The 21,018-nt window shown below is 42.0% G+C and overlaps 1 protein-coding gene across 4 annotated transcripts in view; it reads left to right on the top strand.

The window, feature by feature from the left end:
* Positions 1 to 21,018, top strand: part of KCNAB1 (potassium voltage-gated channel subfamily A regulatory beta subunit 1) — a 399,759-nt gene that overhangs the window by 110,329 nt on the left and 268,412 nt on the right. For 2 of the 4 annotated variants that reach the window (XM_047874455.1, XM_047874457.1), the window contains exon 1: positions 19,098 to 19,318. The exons of the other annotated variants lie outside the window; for them this stretch is intronic. In XM_047874455.1, the coding sequence (XP_047730411.1) occupies positions 19,098 to 19,318 (221 nt within the window). Of the gene's footprint in view, positions 1 to 19,097; positions 19,319 to 21,018 lie in introns of those variants that run through there. 4 annotated transcript variants of the gene reach the window in all.

Here is a 21,018-nt window from a genome sequence, read left to right on the forward strand (position 1 = left end):
ATTACCATCCAGTTTATTTTCAAGCAGGTCTTTTCCTTGAAATAGCCCTAGGTGGTTTTAGGGCTTAAGGAGTCACAAGTCTGGAAGGAAGAATTTCTGTTTTCTAATAGAAGTCCCAGGATTGAGTATGATTGAATGATTGGGGGCACATGACTATCCTGAGTCAATCACTGTAACTTGGGCAGTGAAACTCTTATTGACTGGGTCACATGCCCTTACTAGGAGACTGGGAATGGGGTCTATCTCACTTGAAGCATAACATGCTATTATCAGAAGGGAGAAGGGATATTGAACATGCCAGAAGAATGAACCCAAGTCATCTAAGCACGATTTAGTTTCTTACCACCTGAAGAGCCCATGGAATGCAACTACCATTCAGAGAAGTAAATACTCTATTTCCTCTATCATGTACTGCCATCTGGTTTTGTGGCCACAATTTGAGTACATCCATTGACAACAAGATTACCAGATCTCTAGGTGGGCAGCCTGATGGGTTGTTGAGCAACCCACATTGGCAATGGGGCCTTCTTTACAATGTCCCCAGCCTGCCTGTTGCCAGTTCTCCTTGGTCCTGTTTCTGTCCTATGTAACAACGTTCCCAAATGTCTTCCCTCCTCCACATGACAGCCTTTTGAATTTCAGAAGATAGTTAACAATTAAGAATGATTACAGAGAAATTAAAATCATGTCCTGAAAGGGACATGTTTTTTTCATTTACCTACACTTAATATTAAATAACTCACTCCTACTCAGTTAAAAGAAAAAGCCCTAAGCCAAAAACATTAGAAATCCAAATATCCTTTCTCCCCTTCCCCCACAAGACAACTTTTATAACAAACAACCTTATTGCTGTAAATAATGTGCCATGCTGTTGAGTGAGCGAGCACTGGGCCTAAATAATGTTAGCTGTGGAATGGCAAATCCCCTTCTGGATGTGGAACACGACAGTGGTTTATACAGACAATCCAGTCTGACTAGCGGGGAAATGGAATGACTCTGCTTCCAATTGGTTTTGTTTAATGATCTCTCACTTCAAAATGTCACTTAAAGAGTTACAAATGGTTAATTGATCTGTAAATGAACCTAGAAAACACCTGGGGCATAAACCAAAGAACACTCTTGGGATCTAGTGACTCATTGTGCTTGCTGCAGAATCAAACCATTTCAACACCCGGGCAGGGCCTCCTGTAACTACGGGTTTAGACTGAGGCCAAAAGTGGTAAGATTCCAGTGACAAGAAGATCCTGCCCCAGCCATTGTCTCTGCGGCGCCTTGTCCGTCTGCTCAGACCCTGATAGAGACAAAGGGACTTCCTAATCTGATACGTTGAGGCCACTTTAAACCCAGAAGGGCTGGCTCTTGGGGGGGGCAAAGGATGTTCTTCCCAGCAGATCAAAGCCTGAGGTCAAAGGTGACCAGCATTAGTTCTTCAGCTCACTGGGAACCTTTTACATCTTGGAAATGTTCATCAGTGGTCAGAAAAAGGAATTTTTATTGGCTGTCCTCCTCTGGTTCTAAAGTCCCTAGTCCCACTAAGGGCAGTAGAAAGCCCATAACTTGGTATTCTAAGGTAATTAATCCATTTCTCAAAGAGGAGTTTGGATAAATATTTAGCTAGTTGAAAATTACAGCTCCTTATCAGAGGTGGTCTTCATGCCCTCCACCAGGTTCTTGTTACTCTCCTCTGAGTTGTTCCTTGCCTACCCGCTATGTCTAAAAGCTGTCCTATCTGGGCTTAGGGAGCATTCCAGTATCCATGACTGCAAACTTTGCACTGCCTCAGTATCCAGCTCAGTGCTCTGTGACCTCCCATGTGCTGTGGAGACCCTGATGATCCTTGGCTGCTTTGTTGACTCATTCCATAATGGGGGTGACTCTATGAGGCTGCATCTAGCACCACCCTTGGCCATCGTTTTTCTGCCATTGCTGGTCTGCCATCCTTCCACACTAGTGCAGATCCAGTGTGGGCCCAGTGTGGAACTTCTTTGGGATGCCCTTGGATCCTCCCTCAACCTAGTTAGGGATTCTACTATGTCAGCCATGTGATAGATGAAGCAGACTCTTCTGGACAACCCCACAGCAACTAAACTCATTGTTCTTTCTGATCCTGTCTTGCAACTCCTCTTAGAAACTTTCCAGACCTCTTCTCTGACATCTGTCTACTATGGCTTGTACTAAATTCTGTGTTCAGACTCCCAATCTTTGCTTCTGATTGGAAGTAGAAATCGGGTCCTTAAAGATAACAAAACCTCTCAGAAAAATCATGTTTTTGTTGGCTTGTTTTTAGTGCTAGATTTATTCTACATCATGGCATGGCACTTTGTTTTCTGTCTTAACAGATTTATGAGGTATAACTTACATACCATAATATTGACCCAAAACAAATATATAACTTCATGATTTTAATAAATTTATAGAATTGTACAACAATAACAAAAATTCAGTTTTAGAACCTTCCTATAATATCAAAAAATTTCCTTGTGCCTATTAGCAGTCAATCCCTGTTTTCACTACCAGACCCAAGTAACCTCTGGTCTGTTTTTGTCTCCATAAATTTGCCTTTCTAGACTTGTCATAAACATAGAATTGTATAATACACAGCCTTTTTGTCTAGCTTCTTTTCCTTAGTGTAATGTTTTTGAGGATGACTCATGTTGCATGTATCAGTAGTTCATTCTCATAATTGCTGAATAGAATTATATAAATACAACACATTTTGTTTATCCACTTGCCATTTGATGGATCTTTGGATAAGTTTCTGGGTTTGGTTGTTATGAATGTTATGAACATTCATGTACATGTCTTTACGTAGCCATATGTTTTCATACCTAAGAGTGGAATTCCTTGGTCATATGGTAAATTTGTGCTTCACTTTTTAGAAGCAATCAGACTATTTTCCATGGTGGGAAATTTGACATCCTCACCACCAATGCATGAGGATTTCAGTTCCAGTTCCTCCATACCATCACTGACTCTTGGTTAAATTTTTAAAAAATTATAGCATTTTTACTGGGTGTATAGGAGTGTCTCATTGTAGTGTTTTGTGTTTTTCCTTAGTAACTAATGAGGTTCAGCTTCTCCTTAGGTGCTTGTTAGCCATTCACATCTCTATCCTATTTCTTTGGTGAAATATCTATTAAAGTCTTCTGTCCATTTCTTAAGTTGGATTATCTTTTTATTTAGTTATTGGTGTTCTTTATGTATTTTGGATACAACCTCTTTACCATGTATAGACTTGGAAAATTTTAAATTGGTCTATGTCTTCGCGATCTGTTCTTAAGTGAAGTGGTTTTTCTTTTTAGGGAGTCCAATTTATCATTGCTTTTCTGTTACGGGGTGTACTTTTGGTGTCCTATCTTTGCCAAACACAAGTTCACAAAGATTTATCCTATGTTTGCTTCTTGATGGTTTAGAGTCTTAACTCTTTAAGTCTATGAACTATTTTGATTTGATTTTTGTGCAGGATGTAAGGTAAGAGTGTAAGGTCTTTGTTTTTCTGCATGGGAATATCCAATTGTACTAGCAACATTTTTTTTTTTTTAAAGACCGTTGTTTCCCAGTTGAATTTTGTTGGGTGCCATGGTTGAAAACCAATTGACCACAAATATGGGGACTTATTTCTGAACTCTCAGTTCCCTTCCATTACTCTATATGCCTATCCTTTGCCAATACCACACTCTGTTGGTTAATATAGCTTGGTGGTAAGTTTTGAATTAGATAACGTAAGTCTTATAGTCCTTTTTCAAAATTATTTCAGCTATTTAAATTTATTGCATTTCCATATAAATTTTAGAATCAGCTTGTCAAGTTTTACAAAATCCAGCTGAATTTTTCTAGAGAATATTTTGAATTTCTAAATCAATTTGGGGACAGTTGCCATCTTGATAATAGTAACTATTCCAATCTGTGATCCTTAACATTATTTAGATCTTCTTCAACTTCTCAGTAATATTTTGTAGTATTCGGTTTACGAGACTTGAATTTCTTTATTTTTAAGTATTTTATTTTCTTTGATTTTTTGCAAATTTTAACTAATTTTGGATTGTTGATGGCTAGTATAAAAATACGATTGATTTTTGTATATTGATCTTATATTCTGTGACCTTGCTAAATTAATTTATTAGTTGTAGTCAACCTTTAGTTTTTTTGATTACCTTCTTTCTGTTAAACACTTTTATTCCTTTGACTGTAGAAACTATTTCTTTAAGTTATTTTTTACTGGGTTGCTCTAATGATTACAATATGTACTTTAAACTTACCACAATCTAACTTAATCTTATGTATAAGTTAATTAACTTAAATCTGTTAAAATGTAGAAATTTTGCTCTACTATGGTTCCATGTACCATTTATTCTCCATCCTTTGTACTACTATATACTGTATTATATAAAAAATAACAATATAATGTACTGTCCCATAGTATATATAGTACTATCTGTACTAGTATATAAACAAATACATCTTTATATTTTATAATCTCAATGATACAGTGTTAAAATTGATTTATATAGTGTTAATGTCTTAATATTAAACCAAAGTACTTTTAATTTCTCATAAATCTTGACTTGTAATAAGTTCTGAAAATCTTGATTTATGAGGATTAACAAGTCCTTTGATTTAGTATTGATTTTCAGAATTATGCTTCCATTTTAGAGACTGATTCACTCTGACCTCAGTGACCATTCTGCTGAATACTACAACTGCCTTAAATTGTCCAGATGCCAAGCTTCTTTTTTAATGAGAAGTATCTAGTCCTTTTAGATTTAATGCCATTCCTTGCTCCTTGACATCATCGTAAGTCCCGTGATTCAAATCCTCTATTCTCATAACTGAGTCTGGGACTTGAGCTCCAACTGATTCTTGAGCTGCTCTAGTCCTGCACCACATGATGCTATGACTCCCAGCTTCTAACATATATCTCTGCTGACGTGATCGTTCGCACTTTTACCAAAAAGAAAGGCATCCATTAAAAAAACACTTGGGGGTACTTTTGATCAGGAAAACGGTAAAAATAAAAACCAACCAATTATGGTTGTATCAATGCTTTGCTATTTCCTCCAGAGCTTGTATGCTTCATAAATTCCATAGTATTGTGTCATGCTATTTCTAATTCCCAAGTAGTCCCTATGCCATTCTCTCTCCATTCCTGAGCCAGTGCTTTTTCCAGAGAAGCCCTCTGGTTTAGTGGATTCTCACCCAGGGTATGGTTATTGATGATACGTTAGTGGATCCTTTCATCTCTCTATCTGAGCCAGTATGGTTGTCTCTGGGCAAAGAGACACTGTAGGGCATGGGCAGGCCCACCTTCCCATATTTTACCTATGAGGATTCTTCTTGTTTCTTTTTGTTTTCATCCCATCAAAGAAACCACTCTCAGATGGGAGCTCTCAAACCTGTACTCCGAGTTTTTGTCTCCATACAGGCTTGGGCTGTTTTGTTGCATCTTCAACTTTGTTCTCTTGTCAGTCCAGAAAGCAAATCTGGTCTTGCTGCTTCCTCTCCTCGTCTTTCCCTCACCTCCCTCCCATTTAACACATGCTTTCTGCAAAATAGCAGTGGTCAGTTGAATGGTTGTCCCTAAATAGGTGTGTTCATATCCTAATCCCTGAAACCTGTGAATGTGAATTTATTTGGAAAAGGTGTCTTTGCAGATGTAATGAATCTGAAGATCTTGAGATGAGATCAACCTAGGTGGGCCCTAAATCCAAAGATAAGTGTCCTTAAAAGAGACACAAGAGAAGACAAAGACACAGGGAGGAAAAGGACATTTGTAGGTGGAGTCAGAGAACGGAGAGATAGTCACAGGGAATGCTGATGAGCCACCAGAAGCTGAAAGAGGCAGGGGCTGAATTTCCCCTAGAGCCTTGTAGGGAACACAGCAAGTTTTAAATCACACCTTGATTTAAAACTTCTGGCTTCCAGAATTGTGAGAATACATTTCCATTGTCTTAAGTCACCAAGTCTGTGATAATTTGGGACAACACCAATGGAAACTAATACATTGATCTTTTCCCAATAGACCAACCACCTCCCCGTGGAATTCAGTTAGCAGATTAGGCTCAAGCTTCATGTCTGTCTTCAAATCCTTCCCTACATTTGATTTTGGCTAAAGTTCTTTTCTTCCCCAGTCCTCTCGTCATTCCTATTCCTTTCCTGATATTTCCTAACATCTATACAGAAATACCATATTGCATTACTCTCTCCTCTCATTTCATCACCATAGCCGACTATGTATACAACAAGTAGGAGTTGGGGTAAAGGGTGAATGCAGAATACTGGGACAAACCACAATGATTAGAGATGTCTCAGAAATTTCAACTTAGTTATTTGATTTCTATATGACATATTTCCACTGAGTTCTAGCATTACCCAGAGGTTGGTATCAATTCATTTATTCAGCCACTGGGAATTCATAAAGCACCTGTCTGCACAGCTGTCTGATAGGTTGAGGCATGCCTTTTCTCTTAAGGGGCTCAGCTCACATTAATGTGATTTAACTATGAACCTATATAGGTTCTCTTTCCTTTAGTAGAGACTAACTCTAGGGAGGGTCAATGAGGCTTAGGTTGGCAGAATTGATAGTCAGTATTACCAAAAATACCCTTAATATTCCATGTTTAATTATTACTGTCCTTAGAGGGCCAGACAACTCCTGCCTGCCTCCCCAGCAGGAATCCATGAGAGATCGATAGCAAAAGAGTGATTTGATTTAATAAATGGTTCTCCACATCAGTTAGCATAGCTTAATGGTCACATCCTGGATAATCTATTCCTCGATACTTGTTTGCTAAAAAAATAAACTGGGTTGGTTTGGTTCCATTTATCTCACAGTACTGGGTGCTGTGAAATAGAAAAGAAAAAATCTTGGCCTTCCATTCATGATAAGTATACCCACAGACTCCTCATTGCTTCCAACATCATTTCGTTTTCTATGGATATCACTTTTTTGTTGTTGTTCAATAATACAAACGGGATATATACCTGCAGCAGAAAATAATATACTATCAAAATAAGGAAACAAAAATTATCCACACTTCTGCCACTCACAGGTAACCACTGATAATATTTGGGGATCTCAAATATACCCAACGTACCAAATATATCGGGGTATATCCCTTTATTTCTCTGCAGAGATAGATAAATTTTGCTTCATCAAAATAGGCTCATACTATACATATTGTTTTGTGAACTGGGTTTTTGTTTTGTTTTGAGCACACAGTGCATTGTGAATGTTTTTTCATACTCTTCCTGTGAGGACTGGAAGTAAGAAGTACCATTCTTTCATCAGCAAGTTTCATCTTACAGTTGGCAGATTCCAGCAATCTCCTACTGGACCACTCTGTTGGCCTTCAGGGTGATCTTCCAAAAATACTGCTTATACTCCTCCCCACAGACCCGAATTCTTGCTAAACTTTCTACCTTCAACCTCCCTGCAACCTCCCTGAGTCTTGCCCACACTGTTATTCCGGCTGTCCTCAGCAGGCTCTAGTTGATTCATGTACATTTGCTTTGCATCATTTCTTACATAAATCCTTTTTTCAAATAAGGTTCCATCCAGAGAGCTTTGCTCATTTTTCTCTAAAAGGCTCCTCAACCTCCCCATCCTTGCTAAAAAATATTTCCTCTGCTCATGTAGCCTCCCTCACCAATTTTCTTTCCTTGCCTAGGTTCTTCCCTGTCCTTAATGCCCAATCTTTTCTGACACCACTATAGTCTCTGTAACTGCTCTGACCTCTAGTGATCTCTTCCTCTAGAGTGTACATCAGCTAGATCACTCATTCCGACATGCAGGGTAGACAGCTAGTCATCAGTGAATGTCTCTGCATACTCCCCAATCAGGAAGGGAACCGTATGGGGAGGGACTGAACCCTTCACCTCTTTGCTTCATCGGGATATAGAACTTGTCAACTGGACAGTGAACGATACATATTGACCTGGTAATCAATGCATGGTGATGACACATAATTGATTTAAGGGCAGATGCTGTATGAAAATGAAAAGACAGAGGAACAAATCCAAAATGATAGCATGAGGTAGTTGACACATACACTGAAAAAGATTCCATTATATAAAACAACAACAGCAACATCAATAACAACAACCACAGAGCTACGTGTGGAAAATACAAATGTGCAAGCCAAAAGATACTGACAAAAATGCTAAAAATCGAAAGTCTGGATTAACGTGACTTTTTTCCTTCATGCTTTCATGTATTCCTGTTTTCTCTTAGATGAATTTGCGATAAGACTATGATAGAAAAATAATTTTAAAAATGTATTTTATTTACAAGAATGATCCACGATAAAAACTTCAGACAATACAGGGCTTGATAGAGCACAGAGTGAGACTACAAAGAAGTCAGAGAATACATCTTTTTTTTTTGTAATATTTTTAATGGTTATTTAATTTTGAGAGAGAGACAGAGACAGAGACAGAGTGTGAGTGGGGGAGGGGCAGAGAGAGAGGTAGACACAGAATCTGAAGCAGGCTCCAGGCTCTGAGCTGTCAGCACAGAGCCCGGTGCAAGGCTTAAACTCAGGGATCGCAAGATCATGCCCTGAGCCACAGTCAGACGCTTAACTGGCTAAGCCACCCAGGTGCCCTGAGAGAATACATCTTTTATAAAAATACCTTAGGGGCACCTGGGTGGCCTCCGGCTTCAGCTCAGGGCATGACCTCGCAGTCTGTGAGTTTGAGCCCCGCATTGGGCTCTGTGCTGACAGCGTAGAGCCTGGAGCCTGCTTAGAATTCTGTCTGTCTCTCTGTCTCTGTCTCTCTGTCACTCCCCTGCTCATGCTCTGTCTCTTTCTCTCTAAAAAATAAACATTGAAAAAATACATTAGATATGAAGTAGAATGACAATACTTTTTCTCACCCTAAAAAGCCCAACGTATCTGACTGAAACAAGGAAGTTTTAACCCATTGATGTATTTTTAGAAAGGCCTTCAGATTGCTTATTTTTCTCATCCCCATCAGGCAAGGATGACTTCATGTAGAAAGCCCTTCTGGCGTCTGATTCACTTCTTAGTTTTGCAAGGGTGAAGATGAATGGTTCTGTAATTCCATCTATAGGGTACTTAGTTGAGAGCCCAATTAACTGAGATGTTTAACAAAGGTGGATTCTTTTTTCCCTTTCCTCTGGAATGAGATAGTGGATATAGAAGCCTTTGACACAATGCCTGGCACATAGTGGGTGCTGAAAAAATTTTACCTTCCCCCTTTCTATATATTTTAGGTTTAAATGGCCATGAAATACGAGTTTACAATATATGATTTTAGAAATCGTTATATTTCATCAGTTCTCTGAAGCACATATGGTTCCTTTGGTGATATTGTGATATTTCCTATTGCTGCTGGCTAGGTGACCATCATGATGTGGCTGTCAATGACCGTAAGTGTGCATTACAACTTTCAGAGTGGGTATCAACAGCTTGGAGAAAAGTTCCAGAGACAATAGTTGAGTATGTGTGTTTTGTCAAATTCAGGTGTAATTAATATATGATGTTATATTAGTTTTAGGTGTACAATATAATGATTCAACAGTTCTACTCATTTCTCAGTGCTCATCAAGCTAAGTGTGTTCTTAATCTCCTTTATCTATTTCATCCATCCCCCCTACCCATTTCTCCTCTGGGAACCACTAGTTTGTTCTCTGTATTTACGACTGCTTTTTTATCTCTTTTATCATTTGTTCATGTGTTTCTTAAGTTCCACATGTAAGTGAAGTCATATGGTATTCATCTTTCTCTGACTTATTTCACTTCATACTATACACTCTGGGTCCATCCATGTTGTTGCTAATGGAAGATTTTATTCTTTTTTATGGCTTAGTAATATTCCAGTGTGTGTGTGTGTGTGTGTGTGTGTGTGTGTGTGTGTGTGTGTGTGTGTATAAATACCTCTTCTTGATCCATTCATCAGTTGATGGACACTTGGGTTGCTTCCATATCTTGGCTATTGTAAATAATGGTGCAATAAATATCAGGGTGCATGTATCTTTTCAAATTCATGTTATTGTTTTTTTTGGAGGTAAAGAATAAATACCTAGTAAAGGTGGATCATATGGATCATACAGTAATTTTATTTGTAATCTTTTTGACTTTTCTATCTTGGCTGCACCAATTTGCATTCCCATCCAACAGTACATGAGGGTTTGATTTTCTTCACATTCTCACCAACACTTGTTGTTTCTTGACAGGTATAAAGTGATCTCATTGTGGTTTTAATTTGCATTTCCCTAATGATTAGTGATGTTGAGCATTTTTTCATGTGTCTGTTTGCCATCTGTATGTCTGCTTTGGAAAATATCTAAGTCCTCTGCCTATTTTAATGGGATTATTTGTTTTTGTTTTTTGTTTGTTTGTTTTTGGTATTGAGTTACATAAGTTTCTTTACATGTTTTGGATATTAACCCCTTATGGATGTCATTTGCAAATATACTCTCCCATTCATTCAGTTGTCTTTTTGTTTTGTGGATGGTTCCCTTTGCAGAAGCTTTTACTTTGGTGTAGTCCCATTATTAACTTTGTTCTTGTTTCCCTTGTCTCAGGAGACCTATCCATAAATAGGTCTCTACAGCTAATGTCCAAGAGATTACTGATTTACTCATTTTATGATTTCAGGCCTCACATTTAGGTTTTTAATCCATTTTGAGTTTTTTGTGTGTATATGGTGGAAGAAAATGGTCCAATTTCCTTATTTTGCTTGTAGCTGTCCAGGTTCCTCAACACCATTTGTTGAAGAGACTATTTTTTGTGTGTATTCTTGCCTTGTTTTTCATAGATTAATTGGCCATACAAGCATGGGTTTACTTCTGGACTCTATTCTGTTGACCTATGTGTCTATATTTGGTGCCAGTCCCATACTGTTTTGATTATTACAGCTTTATAATATATCCTGAAATCTGGGATTGTGATACCACCATCTTTATTCTTTTTCAAGATGGCTTTAGCTATTCAGGGCCTATTGAGTATGTTTTCAAAAAATTGCCACGTCACCAACACAAAGGATGATTGTGGAAAAAGATGTGGACGATGATGACAGAGTAAAAGAAGCAGAAGTGAAGCATCAAATTCTAAATGTGAACACGTTGGGGAGTACCTTAACCAATTTCTCTTATATTTTCCCCCTCCTGTATGTACAAGAGTAAAATTTTGGGCAGGAAATCCCAACTAATTCTAAAACAACTCTTTTGATAACTTTAAAATACAAAGTTTAAAGAAAAAAAAGCATTGTGTCATAACTAATTGACCACAGTTTTTATTTTAATGGTATACAAAACAATAATGTGTCTTTCTTAAGGTTAATGAAATCTTAAATTGACAAATATTTCTGACCAACTTACTCTATTGTAAGGCAATGACAGAAATCATACTAATGGCTAATAATTGAGGAGGAATTAAAAACATTTGCAAAAGCAAACAGACCATATGTCCCTGTTCCCCACCCCCCCAGCTCTATGCCCAAGTTCTAGATGAGCTTATGAGAAATTATCTACCATGAAGAGGCCTGAACAAAACCATCTGAATTGTGAATTTCCTATTTTTCCACACTTGCTTCCTATAGCACTGTAGCACCTCATCTTGAACGTATAAAGTAATGGACAAATATGGAGACCTTGCCGACCATCTGATATGTCACAAATTTCCAACTAAGGAAACATTTATCTGTGGCTGTGAGTATCGTTCGAGTGTTAATTGAAAAGCTTAACTATCCTTTAATCATGTTTTTGTTTTCGACATGTGGCCAGTGGTGTGAGAAAATGTGTATTGAGTTCGTCCTCTGTTTCGTAGTGGGGGTTCTCTGGTGAAACTTTCTTCCAGAGTAGCAGAAGGGTTGATATCTGGAAGTTTCTTCTATTCGTCAGAGCCTCAAGAATTTCCAGTTTGGCCTCTCAATCTTGCTTTCTCTGTTATTCCAAACCCTGTTCCCAAGCAAATGTAGGCCCATCGTTACCTTCATGGCTGGCTCAATTTGTCAGAATATAATAAATTGTTCTCCAAACCCAGACGTTAAGAATTTCTGATAAATGGCAAACTCTCATCCTAACAAGCTCTTTTACCCACAAATAACAGGCACATAAAGTGGCTTGCCATCTGTATGCTTGCATGTTTAAAATTCTTGAGATAGTAGCAGATTCTTTTCTGTTTTGAATGAATCCGGTTTTGTCTGGCTGCATAATTGAATGTTTCCTGGCCCCCACTGGCTCTGGTTGCCGATAGCATATAAACCACAAATTCTAAGTGGACCCAGCAAAAAGCCTTTGTTGTGACATTACTTGTAAGAAATTGAGTTAATCAGAAGTGTGCCAGGTAACTGGGAATAGATGTTTTCTTGAGCATTAAGAATAAAGTATTATGAAGTATTTTAAAAAGTTGATAGCTACCAAGCTATGGATGATTTGATTTTTCCAAAATGTTCAGAATTTTAATATTGAATTTTGCCCCTCACTCATAGTAAGAATAAAGCCTTTAAAAATTCATAAAATGGCACTATTTATTGTTTGTCAGTTTATTTATTTTTGAGAGAGAGACTGCATGAGTGGGGGAAGGACAGAGAGAGACAGAGAGAGAATGGTAAGCAGGCTCCACGCTGACAGCACAGAGCCTGACACGGGACTCAAACTCACGAAATTGTGAGATCGTGACCTGAGCTGAAACCAAGAGTCAGACGTAACCGACTGAGCCACCCAGGCGCCCCCATAAAATGGCACTATTTAAGGCCCTTCTCACAAGGAGGCTCTTTCAGGGAGAAGCAGTATGCACAGAGTTGAGAACCAAGTCTCTGGAGCCAGGCTACCCTGAGTAAACCCCAGCTGTGCAGCTTCCTGCCTGTGTCACCTTGGGCAGGTCATTTAACTTCTCTGTGTCTCATGTTTCCCCATCTATAGAGTGGTGTTGAAAACCTATTACCTCCCCATGGGATTACGTGCTAATTAAATGAGTTAATACACGGGGAGTGTTGGTAAGAACTCCTAGGCTATAGGAGGCGTAGTGTAAGTCTTACCGGTGTTAGTAATTGCTGGGGTCTCCTGGTGAGCTGGCTTAATAAAGGACTTCCCAACAGCCCTTGCTTCTAGTAAATCAAGATGGTACTTAGCAGTTATCAAGTGCCTATTTTGTGCAATTTCTGTAATTACCCAAAGAGGCATGTCCTTGCACAATTCTTTTGGTGAAGATTCTGAGGTGCAGGGAGGTGGAGCAGCCTGCTCAGTGGCACGCAAGGAACGGGCAGGGCAGAGCTGGGATTCACCCCCAGCTCTAGCTGACCCCACGCTCTCGAGTCCTCCCATGTGGCCACGAAGACTCTTTGCTGATCATGAGAGGCTAGGGTGCAGGTTAAGTAGCCTATGGCCTGTTCCTAACCAGCTCTGCCATGACTCAATGACCCTTCGACATTAACGCCCAAGAATTCCGAATATTGGGTACTAAATCAAGACCGGCTGAGACACAGGTGAAATCTCAGAGTAAGTGATAATTTGGCTCCCTGTGATCTTGTAACCTCCACAGCTCTCTGTGAAAGCACCCTGTGGAATCTATATGGAGCCCTCTCATATGTCAGATGAGAGAACAGAGGCAGAGAGCTATAATGACACCCGGGGTCAGAGGCAGAGTGACAGAGCTGGGTTTGGAATCTGGGTCTTTGCCCACAGGCCTCTCTCTACCACCTCATGACACATCTGGGGGTGCTGATTACACATGCCCAGTATAAAGCGAGCCCTTGAAAGGGAAAATTGACAGAATAAGGAGATCATTAAGAACAGGGGAAAGTGCTAGAAATGCCTTAAAAAGCACCACTTCTTGTATCAAGAGTTACCATGTAGAGGCTTTACAACTTTGTGGAAAGGAACAAAGGCACAGAGTTCTATTTGGAGGTCTTCTTTTTTAGCACATTTGTAACATTGGCTCGGGACATACGGAGTGGCACAATAATATCCCTGTCGTCTAATTATGACTTTCAGGAGCATCTTCTTTAGAGTGCTCCGGTCATTTCTCTTGACCAGTTATAAGAATTAAAAACATGGGGGCACCTGGATGGCTCAGTCAGTTAAGCATTCTACTCTTGGTTTAGGCTCATGTCATGATCTCACAGTTCATAGGATCGAGCACTGCATCGGGCTCTGGGCTGGCAGTGGGGAGCCTGCTTGGGATTCTCTTTCTCTCCTTCTCTCTCCGCCCCTTCCCTGCTCTCTCTGTCTCAAAATAAACATTTTTTTAAAAAAATTTAAATCAAACAATATCTAATATCTGCACTGGTTTGTGAGGGCTGCTATAACAAGTTACTACAGATGGGGTGCACCTGGGTGGCTCAATCAGTTAAGTGAGTTAAATGTCTAACTCTTTTCTTAAAATACGTTTATTAATTTTCAGAAAGAGAGCACGTGTGTGAGCAGGGGGAAGGGCAGAGAGAGAAGAGACAGAGAATCCAAGTGGGCTCCCCAGGCAGGGCTGGGCCTCATAAACTGAGATCATGACTGTTGTGAGTTCATGACCTGAGCCCAAATCAAGAGTCGGTTGTTTAATGACTGAGCCACCCAGGCACCTCGCGTCCGACTCTTGATTTCAGCTTAGCTCACAATCTCACCGTTGGTTATGGGATCAAGCCCCGCTGAGCCTGGGCGTGCAGCCTGCTTAAAATTTTCTCTGTCTCCTTCTGCCCCTCCCCTGCACGAGTGCTCACTCTCCCTCCCTCTCTCTCTCTCTCTCTCTGAATTCCCGCCCCGCCTCCAACAAACAAAATAGGGTAGATTAGTGGACTGAAACAATAGAAATTTATATTTTCTTGATTCTGGAGGCTAGAAGTTCAAGACCAGGGTATCAACAGGGTTGGTTTCTTCTGTGGCCTCTTTCTTTGGGTTGCAGATGGCTGTCTTCTCCGTGTGTCTTCAGAGGCTTCCTTCCATCTGTGTATGTGTCTGAATCTCCTCTTATAAAGACATAAGTCATATTGGATTCGGGCCTGCCTTAATGACCTCATTTTACTTTAATTACCTCTTTAAGGACTGTCTCTCCAATACATTCATATTCTGAGGTACTTCCTGAGAGTTAGGACTTCGTCATATGAACTTGGTGGAGGGACCCAATTCAACCCATAACAATAGATCTCACATTTGCATCTACTTTTTTTTTTTTATTTAAGAGTTTAAAAAAATTTTAAATTTATTTTTGAGACAGAGACAGCAAGCAGGGGAGGGGCAGAGAGAAAGGGAGACCCAGAATCTGAAGCAGGATCCAGGCTTTGAGCTGTCAGCACAGAGCCCAATGCGGGGCTCAAGCCCATGAACCTTGAGATCATGACCTGAGCCGAAGTTGGACACTTGACCAACTGAGCCACCCAGGCGCCCTGCATTTACATTTATGTCTACGTCTATCCTTATATCATTGTCTGTGGGTCTTATCTGAACCCAAAATAATGTTAATAATTCCTCCAAATCCTATTGTATGACAATAACAGGACACATCTCTAATTTCCCCACCTTAATTAGCACGTGGCCTGTTAGCACAAACTTATTAGGAATGAGCTGCTCACAGCCAACCATGTAATTCCCTGGCCCCTGAGACCTACTGCTCCATTAATGCTGGGAAGGGTGAGCACAGCTGGGGAAGTCACCGAGCTGCTGGCTGGCTATCAAAGCCCATGTGGTGTCAGATCTGAAAAGGCACACTGCGGGTAGCAAGAAAGAAGCTTGCACCGGAGCGCTTCTCTGGTCTCCATTCTTTGATTCTCTTTGAGGCGGACTAAAGGCAGACACTTGTCAATACACAAGGGGTGCAGATGTGAATGTGGGGCAATTATTGGCTCCTTTAAAGTAAGCAGGCTGTGTGAAGCTAGAACGTGCAGGATTTTTTTTTCTTTTTCCTTCTTTTTAAGGAATCAAGTTTATCCAAGAATTTGGCATCTTCCCATATGCTTTCCTTCCTCCCTTCCTGCCGTGTTCTTTCCTTTGCTTCCTTATCTCCCTCTTTCAATTATTCATACGGTGAGGGCCTGCTAGGCATAAGGCACTGGGCTCAGTCCTGTGAGAGGTAGGAAGGGGACTCTGAGGCACTCGGCCTTGTAGGTTTTGTTCTGCTAACCTCACCCCTGCTCTGGTTTGGGTTAGCGAACTGCGTTAGCTATGTTGGCTAACGGTGCTGATCTCTGGCCCTCCCTCCTCCCCCCTCCCTGGGAACTTGGTGGCACTACTTCATCAGCCCTCGGCCACCTTCTCACACCTCCTTCCCCTCCGTCAGTGCCCAGGCAAGCTCCTGGCCGTCCGGGCCTATAGGGATCACCAGGCTCTGTCTCACCTTCCAGGCTGCTTTGTTTTCCTCTCTTTCTGAGCTCTTCCTTTTGATGCCTCCCACTTCTTCCTCTTCTCCTGATTCACATCGATCATCTCCGATGAGCCAGCTTCGTGTGAAAACACAAAGGTTCTAATGATCTGCTTCCTCTCTGCCCACTGTTATTTATTCCAGGGAACACAGAGCTCATCAAGAACTCCCTCCTTGGAGCCAAGGGAAAAAGAAAGCATCATTTGTCCTTTTCCACATCCCTCATCGCATCTGAAAGCTATTTCCCAACCACTGAGCGTTAGGTCGTATATTTATTTTTTAAAGTCATGAAGGATTAAGGATTGAGCTTCCACAATGTGATTTAAACCTTATCTGCAGGTTATAAAACGTTAAGATTCATCTCTGGATTAGAATCCAAAATAAGCACATACTCTGCTTAAAAACTTCATTCTTGGGGTGTCTGGGTGGCTCAGTCAGTTGAGCGTCTGACTTTGGCTCAGGTCATGATCTCGCGGTCTGTGAGTTCGAGCCCCCCATCGGGCTCTGTGCTGACAGCTCGGACCCTGTAGCCTGCTTCGGATTCTGTGTCTCCCTTTCTCTCTGCCCCTCCCTGCTCATGGTCTGCCTCTCTCTCTCTCTCTCTCTCTCTCTCTCTCTCTCTCTGTCAAAAATAAATAGTAAAAAAACAATTTTTTAAATTCATTCTTATAACTTAATTTGGCAAGAAGTGGTCAGACCTGTTTGTTGTTGTTGTTTTTCCAATCACAGACATTGCCAGAATGTGTATTCTCCCCACACTTGGCAACCCCTTGGAAGACCACCTTCCTCCTCTCCTGCTAATCAGATTCATGCCCTGTGCAAAATCCTGCTCCTCTTCGAAGGTTGCCTGGGAACCCATGAGCTCCTTGCGGTCCAGACTCTATCTAAGCCATCTTTGTACCTTAGCAACAAGTAGAGCCAGGTACCTGATAGAGATTCGGTAGAAGTGTGGGGAATGAATCAAAGAACTTTTCTCCAGCCTTCTGTAATTACTCCTCTGCTTAACTCTTAACATATTTAGTGCCTGTACCACTCATTTGAACACTGATGCACCTCTGACTTGTTAATTAGCCCCTTTAAGACTGGATGCTTTGTCCTTCCCACACAGATTGCCTGTTCCTTGAGGGAGAAGGACAGTGCTTCAACCCTCCCCCCCACCCCCCCACCATGTTTCTATTGCCTAGCACAGAGATGGTGCTCACAAATGTTGTCAATTTAAGCCCTGTTCCTTTTCACTGGACAGCAATGTCTGTTGGGGACCACGTTCAGAAAACTGATCTTGCAGAAGCCACAATTTTATTGTAAGGGCGTCTATAAAAGGAGTCTGGCTTCCATGCGTTTCAAACGGAGAGATAAAGTGTTCATCAGCCAACTGATGCTTAGTTTTGTTCAACCACATATTTTGAGCCATTGCTTTGTACCTGACACTGAACCACACAATGTTTCTACCTCACGTGGATTCAAAGTCGAGCAGAGTGTTTTGCTGCCCACCCCTGACTTGGGGACAGTGTTTGTCATCACCAGTGGCCCTGAGTGACTGGTGGGCAATGGACATAGTTCCAGCCGCCTGGCCTGGACTTTCTGGGTGGTGTGGACCTGCTGCTCACCCTGTGTAGCCCCCTTCTGGGTGGTGCCAAATTGCTGCCTCTTCCCCTATCCCTGGTCCTCTGAGATCCAGAATAGATTTTTACGGCAAGTTAGCTGACTCCAAAAAGTCTGCACTGTGGTTTTTCAAGAAACTTCAAACTTACCGTCTTCAGGAATAACGCGGGAAGGGGAAATGAACTCTAACAAGGCTAATAACAGGGATTTCAAGTAGTGTTTTAGTAAGCCAGTCACAGAGTATTCACGTGTTAATTCACTGGCATGTTCCGTGGCAGAAGCACCCCCACTCTGCCTTCCCCCACTTCCAACTGTTGTGCTGCAGCAAGATTTGGTCTGAATCTAGGCAGACCCCCCCCCCCCCCTTTATGAGCTGCCCTCCAGATTCTGTTACAGCAAGTGTCTGGTGAAAGTGGTCCCTGCCTTGTCGCACACAAAGGCTAGGAGCTCTTTAAAGGGGCCAGCCTGCGCTTCTGTGCAGCTGCAAACATTTGTCAGTGTGGGCTCAGCAACCCAGGCTTTCGCCTGAAAATGAGTGGGGAGGGGTCTTGAGCACTCCCCCTCCCCCCCCACCCCAGACCTCCCGGAGTGGGGCGGGGAGGGGAAGAAGCTGACAGCCTGAGTGGATGGAGACCACCGGTCCCTGGGGACCAGCTTGTGATTAGCTGCTTCTTGGATGCTCCGCGTGCCAGTTGAACATCCTGCCTGAGGTCCAGAGCGTGCTGGCGGCGCATCTTGCGGTATATGCCTGCGTGGATTTGAGCCATCGCCCAGAGGCGAGCCCGCATTCAGACACGGTGGACCGGCCCCGGCAGTCAGCGCGAATGCTCAGCTTTAGGCGTCTGCAAGAGCCTCCCGACTGCATGGATTTGGCAGTCTAATCAGCCGAGATTACTGCCCGGGAAGATTTGTGAGCCTGATCCGCGTTCCAGCTGCTGTGACAACTTCAGGGCTGGCTGTTTACTTCTCTCGGTGCCTGGGACTCTGTTCTGCACCGCAGCCACTCCTGCCACTTGCCCGGCTCTGAAGTCCTCTGCCGCGAGGACTCGTCTGACGGCATCCCCAGGAAGGGGGAGCAAGGAGGGGTTAAAAGACGAGCAGAAACCCCCCCAGCTGCTCAACCTCTCGTGACTGCCTGTGTTCTGGGGTTCTGAGAGGGACCGTGCGCTGCCCGGGGAAGCAATGCAAGTCTCCATAGCCTGCACAGAGCACAATTTGAAGAGCCGGAATGGTGAGGACCGACTTCTGAGCAAGCAGAGCTCCACCGCCCCCAATGTGGTGAACGCAGCCCGGGCCAAATTCCGCACGGTCGCTATCATCGCGCGCAGCCTGGGGACGTTCACCCCTCAGCATCACATTTCTCTCAAAGAGTCCACCGCAAAGCAGACTGGCATGAAATATAGGTATGGATGTAAGATTCCGTCTGCCCGGGGTTTCTGTGTTCTATACAGGTGCACTGGGGGACAGTTCATCGGTTTTGAGAAGTGACTTGCCCATGGATGGGTTGCTTAATTTAGAATACTCAGGTGTCTCTAAAATAGCTCCTTAGGAGAGGGGACACCCAAAGAGGTTGTGTTGTGTTGTGTGGGTGTGTGTGTGTGTGTGTGTGTGTGGTATTTTTTAAAAAATGCAGCCCATTTTGTATATTCTAAAGTGTTACGAACACCTTTAGCAGTTGAATGAATTCCAGTCTGCAGAGACTAACACAACTGCTGGAAACTGGTATTGAGATCAGGGTAGTTTTTCAACAGCAAATGTGTTGGTCCTAGTTTATGGTGCAGCCTGTAGTTTCTGTGCTTATACTATTCAAATTAGTTTCCCATCTAGTACTGCATTCTTATTTAGCTTTCGAAAGACTAAGGCAGCAAATGCTGTGCAAGCTCTTAAGGAAGTTTTGTTGCAGGAAGAAACGCCTATAAAGGTAGATTAGGTTGAACACTGACACATTTAAATCTAAATTACCACTCGGAATAAAATGGAGACCTTCTTGTGACATACGGAGAAAAAGTCATTCGTGTTAATATGCGTTTCCTCATAAATTTTTAAGATCCCTCTTCCTCTAGCTTATTTTCCATAGCTGGAGGCCTTCCCAGTACTAGTTGATGCTCTCTTTCATAGAGAATGACTTAAATTTGATAAGTAGAAAATTTCATTATTCAATTATGTGACTCCTGCCTTCACATGCTGTCTTGCACTGAGCCCTCCTGGCTTTATTTCTTTAAAACTGCTGTCCTAGTCTCAACGTGGTTGCAGAGGTAGAGGAGAGAAGCTAATGAGGCATCTTCCAAAGGCTTTGGTTATTCTACTTTGCAGATACGATTTTGTCAATTACTCACATTTAACTATCCCTCATCTCTGTTAGGAGCCAGGTTTCAGGATGAAAGGAACTTGATGCAATGAACATAATGCACACCTCAGGCTTCCCACGTGGGGTTTCTGCAATAGGCATTTAAACCCATTTCTACAAAAGTTACCCTTGAAAAAGTTTCTTTGTAGAGGTACTGGAGAGCTCCTCCTTGCAAAAGCACCAGGCACTGTTGTTTTGGTGGATTTTTGAGCCATTAAGAAAGCAAGCCATGTGCTTGGGGGAGGCACTAAAATACCATAGCGAAAGCTTTTTGCCCCAACCCGGAAGGATGCTAGCAGCCTACCTTCATGCAACTCTGTTTTTCCCAGTGTTTACATGGTGGGGACGGGGGGCCCACAGTGACTGTTAGCTAACTGAGACCGCAGCCTCCAGTGCATTGGCATTTTGTATCGCAGCTGACTTGTGTGGCACACACCCAACCCTGCCCTGAGGGCTCTGGTCTGCCTGCAGTCCGGCTGCTGTGAGGGAAGACAAGCTGCTGTCTTGATCAGCAGGGCCCCTAGGAATGGGACTCTCGGAGATCAGGCGGATCGCAGAGGTCACTTGAATGGTGGCCGCCAGCATTCTAGCAGCACCATGAGCTTTGTTTCTGTAAACCAGAAGAAATAAAAAGTAATACCCTTCCTTTCTTGTGGCAGAGTTTCATAGTTGCTTATGGATCATTGTGTTGGAAGAGTTTGGTTTTGCGAAGCTTCTCAGAAGGCAGGAGATATCCAGGAAGGTTTTTCTGGTGAT

The sequence above is a fragment of the Prionailurus viverrinus genome, chromosome C2, assembly GCF_022837055.1.
Source record: "Prionailurus viverrinus isolate Anna chromosome C2, UM_Priviv_1.0, whole genome shotgun sequence".
In the NCBI taxonomy this organism is placed as follows: Eukaryota; Metazoa; Chordata; class Mammalia; order Carnivora; family Felidae; genus Prionailurus; species Prionailurus viverrinus.